The sequence below is a fragment of the Panthera onca genome, chromosome A1 (assembly GCF_046562875.1).
Source record: "Panthera onca isolate mPanOnc1 chromosome A1, mPanOnc1 haplotype 2, whole genome shotgun sequence".
Classification (NCBI taxonomy): Eukaryota; Metazoa; Chordata; class Mammalia; order Carnivora; family Felidae; genus Panthera; species Panthera onca.
The window spans coordinates 232,834,981-232,856,067 of NC_138339.1; the positions used below are offsets into that span (position 1 = coordinate 232,834,981).

The 21,087-nt window shown below is 38.5% G+C and overlaps 1 protein-coding gene across 10 annotated transcripts in view; it reads right to left on the reverse strand.

Moving 5' to 3' along the window:
* The window catches only part of PAN3 (poly(A) specific ribonuclease subunit PAN3), a 132,582-nt gene that overhangs the window by 4,141 nt on the left and 107,354 nt on the right, over nucleotides 1-21,087 (reverse strand). For 8 of the 10 annotated variants that reach the window (XM_078444072.2, XM_078444056.2, XM_078444037.2 and 5 more), the window contains 6 exons: nucleotides 17,627-17,792; nucleotides 16,389-16,479; nucleotides 11,800-11,939; nucleotides 8,949-9,078; nucleotides 8,455-8,519; nucleotides 1,269-1,407 (listed from right to left, as the gene is read on the reverse strand). In XM_078444072.2, coding sequence (XP_078300198.1) covers nucleotides 1,269-1,407; nucleotides 8,455-8,519; nucleotides 8,949-9,078; nucleotides 11,800-11,939; nucleotides 16,389-16,479; nucleotides 17,627-17,792 — 731 coding nt within the window. Of the gene's footprint in view, nucleotides 1-1,268; nucleotides 1,408-8,454; nucleotides 8,520-8,948; nucleotides 9,079-11,799; nucleotides 11,940-12,740; nucleotides 12,815-14,184; nucleotides 14,346-16,388; nucleotides 16,480-17,626; nucleotides 17,793-21,087 lie in introns of those variants that run through there. The other 2 variants (XM_078444125.2, XM_078444099.2) reach the window with 2 other exon arrangements.

Consider the following 21,087-nt stretch of genomic DNA (forward strand, 5'->3'; position numbering starts at 1 on the left):
CCACGGCTTGATTTCACAGGATCTAGCTGTCACTGTTTAAGTAGTGCTACGTATTTTTAATTACTGGTGCTCTGATACATGGATACCATTTTCTAAACTCTGGTAGAATTATTCTCCACTCATTGCTTTTAAGAAAAATGTTTTCCCCTTAAGGGAAAGGGCAAACAAATACATGTCATACTAGATTAGTTCAATGGTACATTCAGTTTGTTCTGTCTTAATGTCGATTATTGACAGACAACACTCTCTTTAAAGAGTTTTAAGGAAATTCAAACAAGGCAAAGGAGTGCTTAAAAACAAAAACCACATTCTCCCTGAACAGTTAGCACACTGAACACGAACAATTCTACACCATGTGCCATGAGGCATTTTCTCCTCTAGTACTTGTAATTTAGGGACAGTTTAGACCAGGGGTCAGCAAATGGTTTCCATAAAGATGGCCAGACAGTAAACGCCTTAAATTTCAGGGCCACATACAGTCTCTGTCACATATTCTTTTTAGTTTTGCTTCTGCTATTTGTTTTCAGTCTTTTGAAAATGTAAAAAAAATTCTTAAGTTGCAGGCTCTACAAAAAAAAAAAAAAAAAAACCACAAACAAAAACAAAAAAACAGGCTGGCTGTCTGCCCATTTTGCAGACCCTTGAGATTTAGATATAAGCCTACATACAAAGACTAATGTTTACTTCTGGAGACCCATTCTACACTCTGTAATTCCAAGTAATTCATAAGGAAAATGCATTCCTTCCTTCCTCTGTGAACCGTTTCTCTCCTAGCCCTTTCAAAAACAAAAGTTCACCTCTCCAGTGAATTTATGACGTGTCTCCATCTACTTAGTTCATGTCATCACCTAATTCTCCACTTAGAACACTGGGCCTCCTGTGCTTTTATTATTGTAATATTGTATTACTATGCCCACAGTGAACAGTAAATGAACAGATAACATGTACGGACATCCAACATGAGACTCACAAGAAAGCAATTCAACTGTTAAAAAAATACTTAAACATAAAATTTTTGTTTTTCCCACCCACTGCTTTTGTGACGTTTTATCACAATAAGATGATCCACAATGAAAAATTCTGTAATTATTCATGAAGATGTCAAAAAGGCCTGCCAAGTCTAGAAACTGTTATTAAGTAGATACACCTAATAATTATTAATAAAATGTCTTTTGGCTACATAGAATACATCTAACTTCTTAAGTCTCTTAGTATTTATAGAAAACACAACTTTGCATTGTGATCTTAAAAATCCAGATACAAATTACCTTGTTAAGACAAGAAATGATATGGCTGAGGTCAATCCAAGGGGCACCCGCTTCTGTCACCTGATGGAAAAGATGATCCCTAAAGAGTTTCAACAGATAACGGTCTCCAGTCTCCGACCAGGTAGGATCCTTCTGAAACCTGGGGGAAGGTAATATTTTACCTCAGTAACTCATGCTGTATGCCACATGGCTATGTTGATTCTTCAGACTCAACACTAGTTTGATTGTTTTCTCTGATAAATAAGTTAAGTACCGTTTGTGTGTCTGTGTCCGTGTATGTAGTGTTTTACGGTTTTTTTTTTTTTTTAATCCTCCAAAAGTTATACGGAGGCTAAAAAAATTGGCCTTTTTCAAATTTTATGCGCCAATTGCCAAATATTAAAAAAATAACTTCACGGGGCCCCTGGGTGGCTCAGTCAGTTAAGCCTCTGACTCCTGATCTCGCCTCAGGTCTTGATCTCACAGTTCCCGAGACCGGGCTCTGTGATGACAGCAGGGAGCCTCCTTGGGATTATCGACTTCTCCCTCTGCCCCTCCCTTGCTTGGGTGCTCTAAGTAAATAAATAAACTTTAAAAAAAATAATAATTTCATAGAAAATGAAAGTATATGAAACCCAGTTTCTATTTCTTAAGGGTAACCGACCCTTACACACTCCTATTTTATAATCACTTCCTTAGGTAAATGGAGGGAAAAGAAAAGGTCTTTAAAAATCTTTAGAAATAAGTTGAAAGAGATTATTCTTTTCCTCTTCTCACCTTTAGGATATAGAGTAGAGAGATAAGATCAGATCTGTCTTCTACTTTACTGGCAGCAACAAATAGAAAAATGTTTAAGGAAACAAAAAGCGGGTAGATTTTGGTTTCCTACCATCATGAGGGTATGTGAGAATGAGCTGTGAAGAACCAGAGAACTGACCAGATGATCAGTTAGTGTCCAGTGACCTCTGGAACTTACGATCTAGTGAGGAAAACAGATGTTCAAAGAACCAGAACATGTTTTAAGTGCATATTTTGATAAGGCCATTAAGAAAAAGGGAAACGGTACGGAACGTGAATTCACCTAGGAGGACAAAGAAGGCTCTCCAGAGGAAGCAGTGGATGTTCCTCCCAGAGGAAGGACACCCTAGTCAGAGGCATCAGTATTTGCAAGGACAGAGCATGCCGCACTTCAGAAACTTAACAAAGGTCAGTGTGGTTGGAAGGGGCTGAGGGGAGGAAAAGAGAGGCCAAGAGAGGGACAGAGAGTAAGAGCAAGGAGGGGGGAAGAGAAAAGACCAGGGCAAAGAGGGACAGAAGGCAAGACAGGGGAGAAGAAAATTAAAAGGAAAAAAAAAAGACATATCTGAAGCAAAGATAAGAAGAGAGAGATCAGGCTATGGTTAAAAATCTAGGTGTTTTCTGAGAACAAGATGGAGGGGCACCTGGGTGGCTAAGTCAGTGAAGCATCCTTGGTTTTGGCTCAGATCACGATCTCACAGTGTGCAGGGCTGCGCGCTGACAATGCAGAGCCTGCTTGGGATTCTCTCTCTCTCTGCTCCTCCCTCCCACACACTCTTTCTCTCTCTCAAAGTTAATAAATAAACTTAAAAACAGATGGAAAGCCCACCATTTGGGTTTAAACACAATCCTAAGAGTTGTGCAAAGATCACTCCAGGGACTGTCCATTAAAACGCTAATTAAACACATCCATTTATCTCTGTTTCCTCTCAAAACCCCACCAAACTGCCAATGAATGTCTAATAAAGGATATAATAAACACACAAGGACAAAGTGATCAGAAGCAACAAAAGAAGAAAAATCCACGAAGAAAAACTGGAAAGATGAAAAACAGGCTGGTAAGTGGTATGATGAGCTGACTTGAAGAAAACTGACCGCTAATGCTACAGAAGGCACAAGAAGGGGGAGCCACAGAAGGGAGCCATCGCCGTGAGGCCAGGCAGGGAAATCATGAGGTACTACTGAAAGTGCAGTATGGGCTCAAGGTGGAAACAGCAGAATTGATGGGAAATTCTATAAATAACAAGTAGATAACCTCTCTCCCATCCCTGCCTCCATTTCTGCTTTGCAGAAATTTTCCAGAAAAGGTACCGGAAATCTCTCTAGACAGGGTGAACAAAGACGCTCCCGCCCCAGGGTGCCAAGAAGAGCAAGCGATGGCAGGTAAGACCATTCAGTCAACCCCTCGTGGCTACTTGGCCATCCAACGCTTGACCACGAATTTATACGACAGACAGAAGGTTGGAAGGTAATTTTCCGGATGCTAACTTGCCCAAGGGAAATTCTGACACTTAAGAGTATACCAAAAACAAACAAACATTATACATCACAGCATCACACTGCTTTACCACACATTCTACAATCTCTGACACCACCAGGAACTTATCAGTAGCTTTTTAGATGAAATTCTTTAAATTTCTTTAAAATTTTATTTACTTAGCTTTTTAGTAATTTCCACACCCAACGCAGGGCTTGAACTGACGACCCCAAGATCAAGAGTCGCATACGCTTCTCACTGAGCCAGCCAAGTACCCCAAAAAAGATTACTTTCAACATGAACACATAGCCAGGATCAGAAATCCACTGGAGAATGAAACAGAAGAAACTCATTTCCTATGAGACACTGCAGGGAACAGAACAAAATTTAGAACAACAACAAAAAAAACCCCTAACCAACATCTGTAATTGAGACTCTTGCACAAACAAGAATTAGATGCTGTAAGACAGAAACATTTAGAGAGGGGCGCCTGGGTGGCTCAGCCGGTTGAGCATCCAACTTCAGCTCAGGTCAGGATCTCATGGCTCATAAGCTTGAGCCCCGCATCAGGCTCACAGCTGCCAACACAGAGCCGGCTTCTGATCCTTTGTACTCCACTCTCTGTCTCTGCCCCTCCCCCAATCATGCTCGTTCGCTCTCTCCCTCCCTCTCTCTCTCTCAAAAATGAGTGAACATTAAAGAAAAGCATTTAGAAAACAGAAAGTTCTTGAAAATTAAAATTATGACAGCAGAAGCTTAAAAATTCGAAGGATTGGGAAAAAGCCTTTATTTTTAGACAAAGTAAGTTGAGATAATTACCTCAAAAGTAGAACAAAAAAATACAGTACAGAAAACAGAAGAGAATATTAGAAAATTAATGACGATGGTCTAATATCTGAGTAACAGGAATTCCAAAGAGAGAAGCTATCAAAGAAACAATGAAGACCACTTCTCAGAGCTGAAGGACCTACGTTTCCAAGATTAAAAGGGCCTGCCCACCCTGCTGATTCATCAGAATGAATAAAAAACCCTACACCAAGGCATCTCACTGTGCATTTCTGAACATCAATAAAGAGAAGACCCTAAAAGCACAGAGGAAGGGGAAGGGTTTGAAAAGAAAATAGATTTGAATCCGGAAGTTAAAAGACAGTGGAGCAAAGCTTCAAATTCTGACAGAAATTATCACTACTATTACTTAACTATGTACTAGAGACACCAGCTAACACAATCACTCCAAAGCAACTGAAACTATCGAAATTAGAAAGTAGGAAATGTAACTACAATTATTTGAAGATATAACTCTGTATCGGGGAAACCCAAGAAATCTAGCGAAAAACTATCCAAACACTAAGGTATCTGGGCACAAATTTTACAGAAATTGATAAATTTCACGTGTACGATAATAGGCAATCTAAGAAGAAAGAATGGCAGGGGTGGGGGGAGGGGAGGGGATTCCCATTTACAACAGCAACAAGAAAAAAAATACCTGGTAAACTTAGTGTGCCACAACAACATAAGAACAACTTAAGCACTGAAGGACAGACAGTAAAGTAGGTGTGAATGAATTCAACGATATATACCATTGTCGTGGTTACGAAACTCAACATCTACAAACACATATGCTCCTTAAGTTTAATAATAAACATCTCATCTTATAAAATAAAAATACCACCAGGTTTATAGATTTTTTTTTAACTAAAAAAGCTGATTCTAGAATTTATACAGAAAATTAAAGTTTTAGGAAACAACAAAAAACAATGAAATGAAGCTGAGAAAGAATGAACACTACCAGATTTTAAAATGTCATCCAAAAAAAAAAAGTTAGTCATGAAGGGGTGCCTGGTTAGCTCAGTCAGTTAAGCAACCATGCTTGGGATTCTCCCTCTCTCCTTCCCTCCCTCCCTCTCTCTCTCTGCCCCTCCCCTGCTCACTTGCTTACTCACTCTCTCTCAATAAATAAGCAAACATTCAAAAGAAATGACAGTCATTCAAACATTAATGTGAAAGAAGTACCGTCTTAAACCAGTGGGGAAAAGCTAGACTATTCAATAAATAGCTTTTGGGCCACTGGAGCATCTTCTGAGAGGGAAGGGTGGGGGAGCTGAATACATACCTTATATCCTATAAATATTCCAAATACATAAAAATTTAATATGGGAAGAAAATAAAACCGTAAGTACGCTAGAAGAAACAATGAGAAGATTCCTGTAGAAAAGGCCTTTCTATGATTCAAAACCCAAAAGGATAAAAGAAGTTTGATCAGTTACACTATGTATACAAATGTCTGCATGGAAAAAGAAACTGAGCAGTCAAAAGAGAAATGACAAATTAAAAAGAAAATGATCAAAAAGGACAAATCTCTCCAGCTCCTATAAATCAAAATGACAGACAATTCAACTGGAAATAAAAATGAGCCAACAATACGAACAAAGAAAAAAAAGGAAACAGAAACAGATCAAAAACATAAAAATGACAAGCAACATGCTCATTAAGAGTAAGTACAAAATAAAACTGCACTGAGATTCAATTTCGCATCCATCAGGTAGACAAAAATCCACAAGCTTGAAGAAGCAGTGTTGGTAAAAGGCTCTCTGCAAGGGTTTACGGTCACATATCCACAGACCTAACAACCACAACTGGGTCTATCTTTATGCACACATACAATTAAGTATGCATAAGTCAGTCCCTGCAGCACTGATTATACCAGCAAAACAGTAAAAACAACTCGAATGCCTACTGATCAGGAACTAGAGCAATAAATTATAGCATGTCCACAGAATGGACTATTACATGGCTATAAATTATGGAGGCATAGCATAGTGGTTAAGAGCATAGACTCTGGAACCATACTGTCTGGATTTGAATTCTGGCTCAGATGCTCACTTATTATGTGACCCTGGAAAAGGTATTTCACCTCTCTATGCCCACACATCTCTGTTAATCGAGAAGACTAATAGTACCTGTATCACAAGGTAGTTACGGGGATTGAGTTGGGACGTATTTGTAAACTATTGAGAATAGTGTTTGGTATACACTAAACATACCTAAACAAAAAGATTTCCAAAATATAGTTAATAAGGAAAAAGTAACATACAGAACACTGCATGGTTTACAATTTGTATATATTAAAAAGTGAGGAGGGGATGAAAGGAATTAAGAATGTATCATTGTAACTCAGGAAGAATATAAAATAAAGATTAGTGGGAGAAAAGGGAGAGACTGGGGATGTTACAGGTGTGAGAGATTTTTTCCCACTGCAAACCCTTTTCTACGTTTTAAAAAACTGGTTCATATTAACCTATTCAAAATTAATAAAAAGAATTTTCCCAGGACAGTCTAGAATTTTATACCCAGTTATACTGTCAATAAGTGTAAAAATAGAATAAAGATATTTTCAGACTTACAAAGACTCAAAAAACTCACCTTTCTCAGGAAGCTACAGGAGGATGTGCTCCAATAAATCAAAAGAATAAATCAAGGAAAAAAGCAAGAAACAGGGTATCCAACACAAAGGGAGAGACAATGAGAATTCCCAGGATAATAGTGAAGGGAAGCTCCAGTTCTAAAGTGTGAGTGTGAGCAGGCTTAGAGCTCAACCAGCCCAGATAGAACAGAAGGACAGAGGCTCCGGGGGCAATTTCTCTAAGGGGGAGAAAAAAAAAGGAACTGATAGGTTACCTATTTTTGACCATATGGGAAGGTGTTTTGTTAACTCTGGCAAAAAGTCTGGAATAAAGTGGTGGCCAATATTTTTTCATTTGCTTATTAGAGTTCTATAATAAGGCAATTATTAACCCGAGGAAAACAAAAATCAAAAAACAAAATACAAAAGAAAGGAAATATAGTCATGGTTTACTCTGTGGTGCAGCTATGAACAGTATTTACCCTGTTATACTAATGTCAACACTTTTAACTCAAAACTTATGGGTTCAATGGTAGAATGTGAGTGAGTGAGTGAGTGAGTGAGTGAGTGTGTGTGTGTGTATGTTTAGTTAAGGAAAGAGGGTATGAAAGATAAAGCCTCATCCTACACAGGACAAAGTCATTAGCTGAGTTAAATACTTAAAAAAAAAAAAAAATCAAGCAATAGTATCACAAGCATATTATTTTTAAATAAAGAGAAAAATGCCAGAAGAAACAACTTGAAGGGTTTTTGGGGGGGGTTTTGTTGTTGCTGTCATCTTCTCTTCATTTAGAAACATTATCAGAGAAAATACGAATTGAGTTTTGTAACTGTGAAGAAAGGTAAGTGAATATGAATTTTGTGGTCAAAAACAAAATCCCTCAAGCAGTATTTATGTGTCACCTATCTCTATCAACAGAGGTAACATTCCTGAAACAGAACTTATACTACAGTGAAAGTAGCTATAATACTGTTCAACCTGTCTTTGACAATCACTATTTAGTACAGACGTCAACTCTCCTTCTTTCTTGAACGTACGATAAACTTTAACTTACAAATGAGGCAGAACTAAATGACAAATAATGAAGGGTGGCAAGGCCTTTCCAGTGTCACTGATATGACAGCTGTATGTATTGTTCATGTGATGTTCTTAAATAGAAGATAAGGGGCATGCAACAATTAGACATGTCTGAAATCTCTAATCTGACTAAGGTAAACTGAACTGAGCAAGCTTCAAAAAGGAGACAGGGTGGAGGCAGTACTGACAGTCATAAAATGTTCCCTCATGCACAAACCACAATGGAGCTTTCTAACAGTCTCTTTTCTGTATGGGTATGTGTGTGGAATCCCTAAGAACAACCACATCTAGGCTGTAGGTAAAAAACAGCATCCTAATGGCTGCCAACAGGCTTAAGGTCACTTCACATGAGAATTTTTCTCTTTCCAAAAAAACCAGTAAGAATCAGGTATACTCATTCTTGTTAGTGCATTTGATTGAAATCATATTGTAAAATACTGTAAATCCTTACTCCGGCCTCTCATTGATTGTTCCCAATTTTGCTAGAAGCCTAAACAGTCTTCCATTTTGAACCTCCTATAAGACATTTTAAAAAGAGAGAGAATGTTAATATTCCAGCAAAATTTTATGAACCTGGTATCCTACACCAATATTACCTTTAAACCGTAAATCCTAATACCCCCACCTTTTGGTAATCATTTTGAATGTAACATGTCCATTTCATTCAATATCAATACTGAAGATGATCATGCAGCTGGCCATTTTTAAGAATGGTTAAAGTTACATGGGAAAAAAAAAAATCAATATTCTGTCAATTAACTGGAGCAAAGCCACAAACAAAAAGCAGAACACAAATGCCCAGAGGACATAAGAAATTAAAAAAAATTTTTTTTAAAGTTAAAAAATATCTGTAAACGGTCCTAGCCAATTCAGCACAAAAATTACCGTTTTCTAACTCTTTGCACATACAGATGTCATTGTATATATCTTTTTTTAACTCTTTACCTTTGCAAGGTCTTCCTCTATGACATCATTTCTCATTTGAGCAGCATCCAACTGAGTATAAAATCGAGCACCAATCATGGGCATGATGTCATTTACACTTCGCATCCTGTTTTGGTCAGTCAACAAATACCTAGCGAAAATAAAGAATCACCTGAACGCCAAATGTGCAATTTAATTTTTTTTTAATTTTAAAAAATGTTTTATTTATTCTTGAGAGAGAGAGAGCGCGCGCGCATGAGCAGGGGAGGGGCAAAGTGAGAAAAGGACACAGAACCGGAAGCAGGCTCCAGGCTGCCAGCACAGAGCCCGACACGGGGCTTGAACTCACTCACAAGCCGTGGCGAGATCATGACCTGAGCCGGAGTCGGATACTCAACCGACTGAGCCACCCAGGAGCCCCTCAAATTGTGCAATTAAAAAAAACAAACACGACACACAAGCACATAGCTATCGCTGCTGCCATCACAGTAGTGTATACAATTCGAAAAGATTTTTTTCATCAAGTCAACCTCACTTTTAAGCGTTGATGATTTCTCTGGGAAATTTTAAGAGCCAATGGAAGAAACTGTAAACATGTCTCTTTCTCTACAGCTTTACTATTATGAAAATGAAAAAGGAAAGTTGAGTAGGGTTACACTTCACCGTTTGCATTCTCAAACCCTTCCTTACAATAGTGGGACATGAAAAGACTGTAACAAGCTTTTTTGGAGGGGTGAAATAGGGGGCGGTTGTAGGTGAAGAGATTTTTCCATTTGCTCTTCAAAATAATTTGTGTCGGGGCGCCTGGGTGGCTCAGTCGGTTGAGCGTCCGACTTCGGCTCAGGTCACGATCCCACATCTTGTGGGTTTGAGCCTCACACTGGGCTCAAACAAGGTTCCAACTTTTTAGAAAGGTGCCCCCTGCTCTGCAGCGTCATTTACCCGTTGTCATCATCTATTTATTTCTGAAAAACTGTCACGCACTAACATATATCAGAAGAGGCCAATTTCTCCTACCATTATAACTGAGGCCAAAAAACCCCCCAAACCCCCAAAAAATCCGTTTCGAAAAGCGACCTGCTAGAATACAAAGATGACCATGACCTACTTCTGCCTATTCTGACAGGTGAGCCGTTTCCTAACCATCCTTGGGACGGGAGCCTCCTGCTCTCGCACTCTCTGCTTACAATTCTACCCCATTTTCTTCAGGGGACTTATCGCTACCTGCCAACATCTTACATGTTTCCGTGTTTGTTACCTCCTGCCCATCAGGGTGGAAGCTCCAGAGGTTGGGGGGTTTTGTTCATCTTGTTCAAGGTATCTTCAGGGTCTGGCACAGGACAGGCATTCTTTTGTTAAATAAAATCCTCCTGTGTAATCTATGCCTTAGCTATTTATCTGTAACTACTGACATATTTACATCTAACTACTTAAAGTTATTACAAGCTTTGTGACTTTGGCAAGTTACTTTACCTCTCTAAGCCTCAGTTCTGTCATCTCGAAAATGGAGCTTATAGGGTTATTGGGAAAATTCATTTGTATCAGTTAGAAAGTGCCTGATACATGGTTTACCGCTCTATAAAGTTGTTACTTAGCATGCAAGTATGGCTTTTTAATTTACTTTTGATTAAGGAAAATTTCAAACATTCATAAAAGTAGAGAGAACACTATAACAAATGATGTCCATGTACCCTTTGCCCAGTTTTGACAATTATTAACGTATGGCTGGCTAGTTTGTAACATTTATATCCTTTACTCTCAACTTTTTAAAAAGGAAGTTTGGAGATTACTACTTTGAGATGTTGCAAATGAAGGCCAGGAATTGCTGCTGTGAAAATACGTGAAACAAATATTTTCACTTGAAAGAGAAATCATGTGAGTATTCCCCGGAAGCAGGCAATCACCGGCTTCCGGTGCTCGGTCACAAGCAGGACACTTATGCCAGTGTAACAAAGTACGAGTGGGCAGCCCCATCCTCTAGCCCTCAATTTCGTATCCGGAGCTAGTCCAAAAAGAAACTGAATCCTCCAAGACGACACAGAAAAATCAGAAGGAACAGCTGAAAACTAAGGCACTGAAAAGGACCAATATGCTCCAGCTGCTTCTAGAACATAATAGAAAAAATTTCAAGAGATACCGTAGCATCTGTTCTCTACAATCACTTCTAATGACAGTAAGAATTATGGCGGTCCACCCTCTGGAATTCCCCGATGTTAGATGTGACTGAGACAGGGAGAAGTCCCCCTGCGGTGACAGGAGTCCACAGTGGGGCTCTCCTAAGTCAAATGCGTTTCAAGGACTTCTTGGGAGTCTAGAGATACTGGAGTAGAAGCCTGGGACCCTTACATCCATGCTTTCCGTAATGGCTGTTTTGGCCACAGAATCTGTGACTGGATTACATCTGAGGTTTATTTATGACAGCTCGCACAAAGAGAACAACCACTCTCTAGAGCAGCACTGTCTGACAGAATTTTCTGAAATGATGGGATATATTAGCCAGAAGCCACATGAAGCTTTTGAGCTCTTGAAATGTGGCCAGTGCAAGATTGATTTCTTTATTTTTAACTTTATTGTATTTTAATTAAACTAAGTCATATGTAGCTAGTGAATACCAATGCAACCTCAGTGGGTACCCTCTGACCAAACATTTAAAACATCAGTAACTAAACACATTGGTTCATGAATTTATTCAAGGAAATATACACTTAACAATAAAAATAAAGAAATTAAAAGTGTTTAACTGTGTTTTGCCTGATTTTGAACAGTAGGAACTAAAATAATAAATAGAAGCCCTCTTAAAAGGCCTGTGTGGAAAAAAGCTGTCTTATCTCATACGATCATCATATATGTTTAATTGTGTATTACAACTTACAGAATCAGATTCTTCAGGTCAGAGGAGTAGTTGATTGTCACCAGTTCCATGGCTTTCTGTAAATTCTCTCGCTGAATTCCTGCCAAAGAGTTGCAAGCCAAAGCCAACACAACTTTTCCTAATGATATCAGATCTGCTTGCTGACATGAAAGAATAAATATAACTTTTAATTTTTATTTTATACGTACAAATTTAACACAGTGACACTACTGCCTGCACGGAAAAAGCACCTTTACAAAGAAGCTGCAAAACTCAGCACAGGGTTCTCCAATATTGGTGCTCAGAGTCACCTGGGAGCTTGAAGGGGCTTCCCGAGCCTCTCTACCAGAGATTCTCATTCGGTAAGTCTGGGGGAGCAGGCCCAACATTTTTAAAGCACCCAGGTAATTCTGATAAATGTAGTTAGGGCTATACTCTAAGCAATTCATATGCCAGCTACAGAATTGTTGCTTCAAAATTAAAAAAAAAAAATTATTTAGATAGAGCTGACATTCTTATTAGTAAGGCTGGTTACCACATATTCACCTGACTACGATCATTACAATCTATAACATGCCCCTCTCTCACTTTCCATCATGCCCCAAATACAGTGGGAGTTTGAAGAATTATTTGAAGAAAAGTTACTCCATTATTCAGAATGTAACATAACTATTACCTGATTTCAGGGTATGCTCTTTAGAACATCGAGAATGCTGCCAACCCCAATGACATCCCATCTGCCCTTATTTCCAAATAGCCCATTTTTACTCACATTATTAACAGATCTTTGAGCTCTGTAACCACCTGGTTTCTTTGTCTTTCTTTTCTTTTCTTTCTTTCTTCCTCTCTCTCTTTCTTTCTCTATTTACCTATCTATTTTTTTATGATTTACCACTGTGAGGCTTTTGCTCTAAAAGGATTTTCAAAGATAGCTGGCTACATTGAGGTAAGCTCTCTATTACCTGTCTAACTCCAGGAAACAGAATGGTTATCCCAAGTGGCCCTTCTTGGCAGGTAACTATTAATAATTTTATGCCTAGGAGAATGGAATAGCTCCGAGTTAAATAAAATCATTTGAAGTAATTTTGACAGAAAACTTCTGTAAATCTTCAAAATCTGAGACCTGATCTCAAATATTGGATACATTTACTGAATACTGGTCTAGTAAAAGGAGTTTTCAAAGCTAGCTATACATTAAAATCACCTGAGGAGCTTAAAAACATCAAACAGAAGAAGTAACCCTGTAGCTATCCCTTCACTCCAATTCTGGTATTATTAGTCTGGGTTAAGATCTAGGTGTTAGTGTTTTTCAAAGCTTCCACCACAGTTCTGATAATGAAGTCAGGATGGAGAACCACTGGTTTTGTGGAATGTTTATACATAGTATAGTTGCAAAACAGGCAAATATTTCAAGACAGTCACTAATGAAACTTTAGCACACTACAGCTATCCTCAACATTTTACGCAAATAAGAAAGTATAAAGAAGCCAAACTCCATTACTAACATTAAAAAGTTCAAATTCAAAAATTCATTCGGTACTAGCATTTGTGAATTTGACGCTCTGAACAGGAGACCCTATTATAATCGGTGGGAAAACGGATTAGAAAAACTACTTTGACTCTATTGTGGTAAGAGATGCCAAGGATTCATGTCAAAGAAACTTTTTAAAACTTCACTTGTGGTACAGACTTAGGAGCCCAGAAAGGGAGAAGGTAGGGTGGCACGGGAGGGAGCGCTATTACTGTTCGATCATTTCTGTTCTCGGAAGGGCACTGCCATGAATGAACCCAAGAAGGATTCCCCTCAGTCATTCTCAGGATCAAGTAAAACATTCCGAGTTATAGTAATGAAACCATAAAAATCTTGGTCAAGACAAATTGGTACATGTAAATGCGAACTGTAAATTTCTCTAAGTGTTTCAATCCAATATCCTCAGCAAAGCACACTGAACGTTGCTATTATTTATCAGGTGTCTGAGCAGCACGTACCAACACACAGCCTCCCAAACCCTTAAAACAACAGAATTTTCAGTTTAGCTCCACCCTCAATTGATGCTGTAACTAAACCTCCCACCTAGAACATTCCGGTATTCCCTAGTATGAGCCAGGAAAACAAAAGTCCAAGACAGCCGAAGGACTGGATGGGTTTTTAAAATAAGAACATCTGATTTTTGAGTGCGTCCCACCACTTTCTAAAGCTGACTCAAGGTGGAATACGCACGTTTAGAAATAAAGTCTACAGGTCACATAATCCAGATTAAATTAGAACGGATCTGTTTTTAAGTAAGAGGTTAATGACGTCCTGCTTAAAATTAAGAGAGTTCAACATCATAAAAGCCCAATAACTCTCCTTTCCTTATTTGCCAGCTAAATAATTTTCCATTTGTTATTTTGCTTCTTACCTCCATCTGGTTTTTCCCCCCATTTGTTGAATTCTGGAGGTTTTCCCCCCACTCATTTTCAGTTTCTTCCTGATTCTTGATTTCTTGATTTTTCTGATTCTATCTATGGCTCTACTTATGTCCACTTTACTGAAAGTCAGTCTCTATTCACGTGTCTGAAACAGACTATGAAAAATAGACTACAAGAAACAATGCACTCCTTTCTCATGTACCCTCTTCTCCGTAAAATCACAATCCCCCACTTGGGACTATCTTTAATTCTCTCCTTTACCTTCCTATAAGCTGTGTGAAAAATCTTCCACACATACATAACCCACCCCCCAAAAATTAAGGAAAAAAAAAGAAAAAGAAGAAAACCTGAGATATCCTTTTATTGCTGGAAAATAAAGGGAAGGCGACAACTGGTTGAAAGCAGCAGGCAGCTCCTAATTTACCAATCAACTGCCCCAAGTGCTTACTGAAGAGTTGTTTGTTTGGAACTCTGGGATTACTTTTCCTTCAAAAGAGTTTTTCAAGGTAACTACCTGTCACTAATGTAACTGAAATGATGTACCTCTACAAAGAAAAAATGGAAAATAATACTGCTATAGTACTCACAGAAAACCAAAATCAAACCAGCCTTATACTAGAATTTTCTTTTAAAAAAAGGAACTCTATTCAGAAGAGACAAGAATGACATAGTGTAATGCTGAACGTGTAACAAAACAAAACTGCAAGGTGTTTCGTCTTTTAATGTGGACATGGGGTTTCCAGATTCTTGTTAGATGACACTAGTTCCAAACAGTGTCTGATTTCTCCTCCAAAATTTTCCTGGATGTATATTTTAACAGCCAATACTTAGTCTCTCTTAGAAGCACAGAGATCAAGAAGAAAATTGTTCAGAGCCAGTCAGGCACTAGGTGGAAGACAGAAGAAGGAAAGTAGCTAAGAACCACCTAGAAAAGAAAGAGGAACAGAGCAAACCCCCTGAGGCAGACTGCTGCTGGCAGAAAAAAGCAGTCAGATTCTTCTGTGCGCCGCCCACTAGATGGCGCTACCAACCAGGACAGCTTGGCTGCCGCCCAGTTTAGCTGGGGGGAGGGGGGAAGATGGGTCACGTCCGCTTCCAACCCATACAGCTCAACGTGATGAGTGTGGCTCTACCTCTCGGGGACTACACTGTCCCCGGGCCAGCGGGAAAAGAGGTTTACGCATGAACTGGATCACTAGGCATCACTCAGACTCTACTTCTCATTCTGTCTCTTCCTTTTTGTTCAGAAACTTTGGCTTATAATTCAGCGAACTAAAATCTCTCAAAGATTTAAACTAAAGAAGTTGCAACGAGAAGGGCAAAGAAAAGGTGAAGTGTTTTTCTCCTGGACTTTCCACATAATTAAGAGATTCTGCCTTATATCAGACCTCTAGAGGTTAGTAAATGTTGAGAAACACCAAAAATTTCTTAACACAAAAAGAATGAATAATACGGTCTTAAAATGGCAGCTGCATATCCTCCAAAAAGATGTGAAGTATTGCAATACAGACGAAATGACCTGAAATATTTACTTTATGTACACATCACCTGCACAGAGCAATTAAGGCAAAAGCAACTACACTTAACGTTCCTTGCAGAGACAGGCTCTTATTCTCTCACGCCTTGTATTTATCAAGAAGTATGAAACGAACAGCTAAGACGAAGAACATAGAGGGGCCTAAACCTATGCTAGTATTATGACTAGACTAGAACCAGATTCTGATCGTGTAAAAGAAGGGAGTACGCAAAAGAAAAATTATTTAGAACATGTCGATACAACAATAGTCCTTCGAAAATATTTCTAAAATGTGTGGATTGGTGGTGGGGCAGTATCTAAGAGTAAAAATAACACCTGTGATTTTAACACATTAAACAAGTGGGAAAAAAAGTAAAATGTCACTGAATATGATCTATTCGCCAATTACTCTGTTTTAATCTATGTTGAGGACTTTCCCGACCACATAAACATATTTTCCTCCGAACGCTTAGTCTCTGACACTGTCGTTAACTCTCTGCATTCCAACTGATAAGGACTCTGCACTACACACGGCAGTGATTAAGAAATACATGTTCAAAGCTGACCTAGAGACACCCCCAGAATAAACTGAAATCTAGACTTAAAAGCCCCACTCCCAAATAAACAAAATCTTAGAAAAAAAGCCTTAAGTTATTAAGTGTCCATGTTCACTCTTACTCACCTGGTACTGCGCCATTAATGCCAATGGATTATTATTCTGACTGTTATCAAATGTTAAAACATCAAAAACTCCAACACAATTTACTCGCAACCTTTAAAGACCAGAGAATTTAAACAAAATTATTAAACTGAGATTTTAAAAAAGTTCAACATTTCCTATATTAGGAAGGATCTCAGAATCTTATCTAGTCTAACCCCCTATCCTACCCCCATATAACCTCTTTCAACCACCATTTTAGAGATGAGGAAATTAAGGCTCACAGATACCAAGCGATAGGCCTACGGGTGTAGAAGTCAGTAACTGATAAGGCCAGGACTGGACTGTTACTCACACCTTCGACTACCAGGCGAGTGGTCTTTTCACCACACCAAGCTGCTACTTTATCAGTGATTCATTCACGAAAGAGAACTAATTAGCTTTCTAACATTTACTGAAGATGTATTAGGCACCATTCACGTGTATTGATCATTCGGTTTTACATGTATTAGTCATTTAATCCTCTCAATAATCTCACGACACAGGTGCCTTGTAAGTGTGGAAAGTAGAGACACCAATAGTCTTCTATGGTTGCTGCACACACAGAAGTTACAGAATTTGCTCAGGATCATACAGACAGCGACTAAGGAGACTCGGTGTGATGAACCTGGCTAACCAGGTACCAGACCTTGAGCTCGTTGTGTTATGCTGTCCAAGAGAAGTCTCAACATCACAGCAACTCAAATAAAACTCTGGTGAAGTCAAGGGCTGTGCTCCTTAACTTGGTATCAGTGGTCCTCAAAGCACTGGACCCAATGAGCAGCAACAGTATCGCATGAGAACTTGATGGAAATATAAATTCGCAGGCCCCACTTCAGATTCACTGAAGGAGAACTCTGGGAGTGGAGCCCCATCACGTGTGCTTGTTAATGAGCCCTCCAGGCAATTCTGTTTCGTGCTACAGTCGGAGAACCACGGTTGTACACAGAAAAGGTATACGGATATCACTTCTACATCCAGCCCCTGACCCTAACTATGTATACGTCCCAAACTTTTACATGATTCCTGGTTAATGACCAGGCATTGTATTCTTAAGAATTCAACATTTTTTTTTTTTAACTTACAAATGGACTCAAAGTCACAGCAGTTCTTCTGGATGGAATATACGAAAAGGTAGAATTAAACGAATCATCATGCTTTGTTTACTAAACTGTCACAGGTTAGATGCTCAATGAAGAAGCCAAAACTCAAAATGGTGGTACCTTGTTTTGCCAGTTATCAGAATCTTTGTTGGGTCCATAACTCGACACGCCAAACCTGCTGTGTGAATGGTACGCAACGCAGAACTCAGTTGGACAATATAGGCCCAAATAAGAGATTCTGGCAATAATCCGGCATGCTGTCTGGGTAATGGTCCATCATGTTGACCTATACAGCAAATAAATAAAAAATGACACCTTTTAAGTAATCAACTAAAAGACTAAAGAAGTCGAACCAAAGTTAACAAAGAAAATCCATGCATCATGGCACAACTTGTCAATATATACATACACATAAAATTTAAGTTCAGTCTGTTAGTAAGAAGAGACCCCCAACTTCCTATTCATGAGATTATACCTTTATGCTGTCAGCAGCAGCACAACTCTCACTGAAATGTTTTCTGTGAACCTTGTAATTACTGAACAATAAAGAAAATTAAAGGATTTATATTTAATGTGAACCAAATAAATGTAAATTCTGATTAAAAACAGGAATGATGGATATTATTTTACTTAAAATGTGGATAATCCTGGCCTATGTTATTGTTCAGGCAGGTGAAAACTGCTCATTCTATGCCTTGAAAGAAAAATAAAAGCCTCTACTATCATTGATGCTGAATGTTTTCTTATTCTCCTTAAACTGCTCATCTCCTCTCTTACAGCCATGTTAGTTAGGATGACATCTGACTCATAAAAATATAAACGTAAAAACCTGAATATCACTTATGTCTAATAATGAAACACAAAAATAATCTGATCTACCATGACAGCAATCATTTTGATTCTACCAACTCGTTTAAGTGCTTCCTCTTCTTTTGTAATGAGAGAGAGAGAGAGAGACAGAGAGAGAGACAGAGAGAGAGACACAGAGAGAGAGAGACAGAGAGAATCCTAAGCAGCCTCCAAGTCGGCAGAGAGCCCAATGCCACTGCGGGGCTCGATCCCACAATCCTGGGATCATGACCTGAGCCAAAATCAAGAGTCAGATGCTCAACCGACTGAGCCAGCCAGGTGCCCCTCAGTGCTTCTTGATACTATTTTCTGGGTCACTTACATATCAGTGGAAAAGGAGCCACATAAATTTAATCCAGATTTTCTAATTCTTTCAGGGAATATGACACCTTATAAATTCAAGTGTTCTTAGGGATGTAAACAAATTTTTTTGTGAATTAGGCATAAAAGCAACACAGTTAAATGGTTAATTGTGGAGATAACAAATAGCAAAATTTCTGGCTTGGGATAAAGTTTCCAAGGAAAAGCAAATACAAAATTGAAAAGTTGCTCTCCCTCAATTTAGACAGATTAAAGATAGTACAATCTGGAAAACAGTGTCCGAAGTGGCGCTAGTGAGAACTGCCAAGACATCGTCAAAGATGACTATGAAGAGTTTAAATAAAACTATTTGATAAATGTGGTAATAAGGGAAAGCAGTATTTATAGCCAACAGTGTTTTGCTTGCTCTGAGCCAGATTCTGTCTTTACCTGTATACTGTTAACAGCAGCAGAGTTACTTTACCCATGTTGCCTCACTTCAAACGTTTTTTTTAAGTTTATTTTTATTTATTTTGAGAGAGAGGCAGAGAGCAAGCAGGGGAGGGGCAGAGAGAGAGAGAGGGAGACGGAATCCCAAAGAAGCTCCGCACCGTCAGCACAGAGCCTAGTGCGGGGCTCAAACTCACAAACCATGAGGATCATGACCTGAAGCAAAGTCAAGAGTTGGATGTTCAACCGAACGAGCCACCCAGGGTGCTCCTTCTTATCACAACCCTTATATAGTATGGTATGATTATTATTTCCATTTTCTAAATTAGTATATTTCTTACAATACAAAATTTTTTAGTTTGTGCTAAGTTAAAGAGTGTAAGAAAACATCAGACTTCCATCTATAGCTCTCCAAAATTGTAATTTTTCTTTTAACAGTGATAAAGGGAAACTAGAGAATTGCCTTGGAGTAGAAGTTGCTACAAATTAAAGGACGTATGCTATGTCCAGGGAAATTACGAGCATTCAAACAATACCTTTACATAACAGAAAAAGGAGTGATTCCTGTGAAAACGTAAACATTTCAAAATATATCACATAATGGGTTAACACCAAAAATAAAGATAAAACAAAAAGACTGGAAAGGAGTGCTAATATTCACGGTTCTCAACAGGCGTCCATTTTGCCCCTGTGGAAACATGTGGCAATGTAGGGAGGAGCTATTTTTGGTGTCACTGCTGGAGAAGGGGCCTGCTACTGGCATCTAAAGGACAGAGGCCAGGGACGCTGCCGAATATCGTGGAATGCACAGACAGCCCCCACAAAAATAATTATGCAGCCCTAAATGTCAACAGGGCTGAGGTTGAGAAACCCAGCTATAAATTAAAGCCAACAGTCATCTCGCAGGTGCTGCTACTAAAATAAACTTGAACAACTACAGCTATATCCACATCTATAGGAAAAGCTATACCACATCCCCTTCGACAAAATTATGTATGTGTCTAAAGATGACACGGCAAAAGAAAAAAAAAATGACCACACCATATGACCAGATTTTCAATGCCAAACAGCCACGGAACCACAGCTCTCTTCTTCCAACTGTCAGAAAGCAAAGTTACAAGTAAACAAAAGTAATATCTCGTCCACAATTCGAATCCTTAAAGGAGTCACAATCCAAAAGAGACTATACTGTGGACTCACATCTTTCTTCCTCCTTAATTTCTCTCAGTATGTGAGTCAAGAAAATCTTTAAAAGATTAAAAACTACAGTAAAAAATGCAATGCTTTGTTAAGTGTACTTCAATTAGTAAAATTTTTTAAGAGACTTCAATGCTTTTTCCCTGCCCCCAAACAAGAAAATGATGCATACGTTTTCCTTACCCAAATACCTAGTTAATTAACAAACATCTCAAAATGGATGGCCTACCTACTTTGACTCTGAAGCAATTTACCCTCTAATAAACATTTATTAGAGCATAATTACAATATTTTGGTTCTCTTAAGTACTGAAACTATACATATTAGAAAATATCCCATTAAAGTAAATGTTACCTGAAAATTTATTTTGAAGATTAATTCCTTAAGTAACATGTAGTCCTACCTTTTAAAAAAAATTTGTTTAGGGAAATCACTTCATAAATGATATATAGTCACACTGGGCTATAATAAGAGAGTCATTAAATTATATCCAGAAAATACGAAAGTTAGGGGGAAAATACTTACAACAAATGAAAGATGCAATGCTACAAAATGATAAAAAGAAAAGGAAACAATGTGACAGGAGACCAAAAAACAAAACAAAACAAAAAAACCAAGACTGGAAAGAAATATACCAAGAGAAAATGTGGTTGTACTTTGGGTGGTGAAGCTATAGGCATTATTTTCCAAAATGCCTTTATCCAGAAAGCTTTGTAGTTTTATTTTACTTTTTTAATGTTTATTTTTGAGAGAGAGAGAGAGAGAGAGAGCTAGCGAGTATGAGC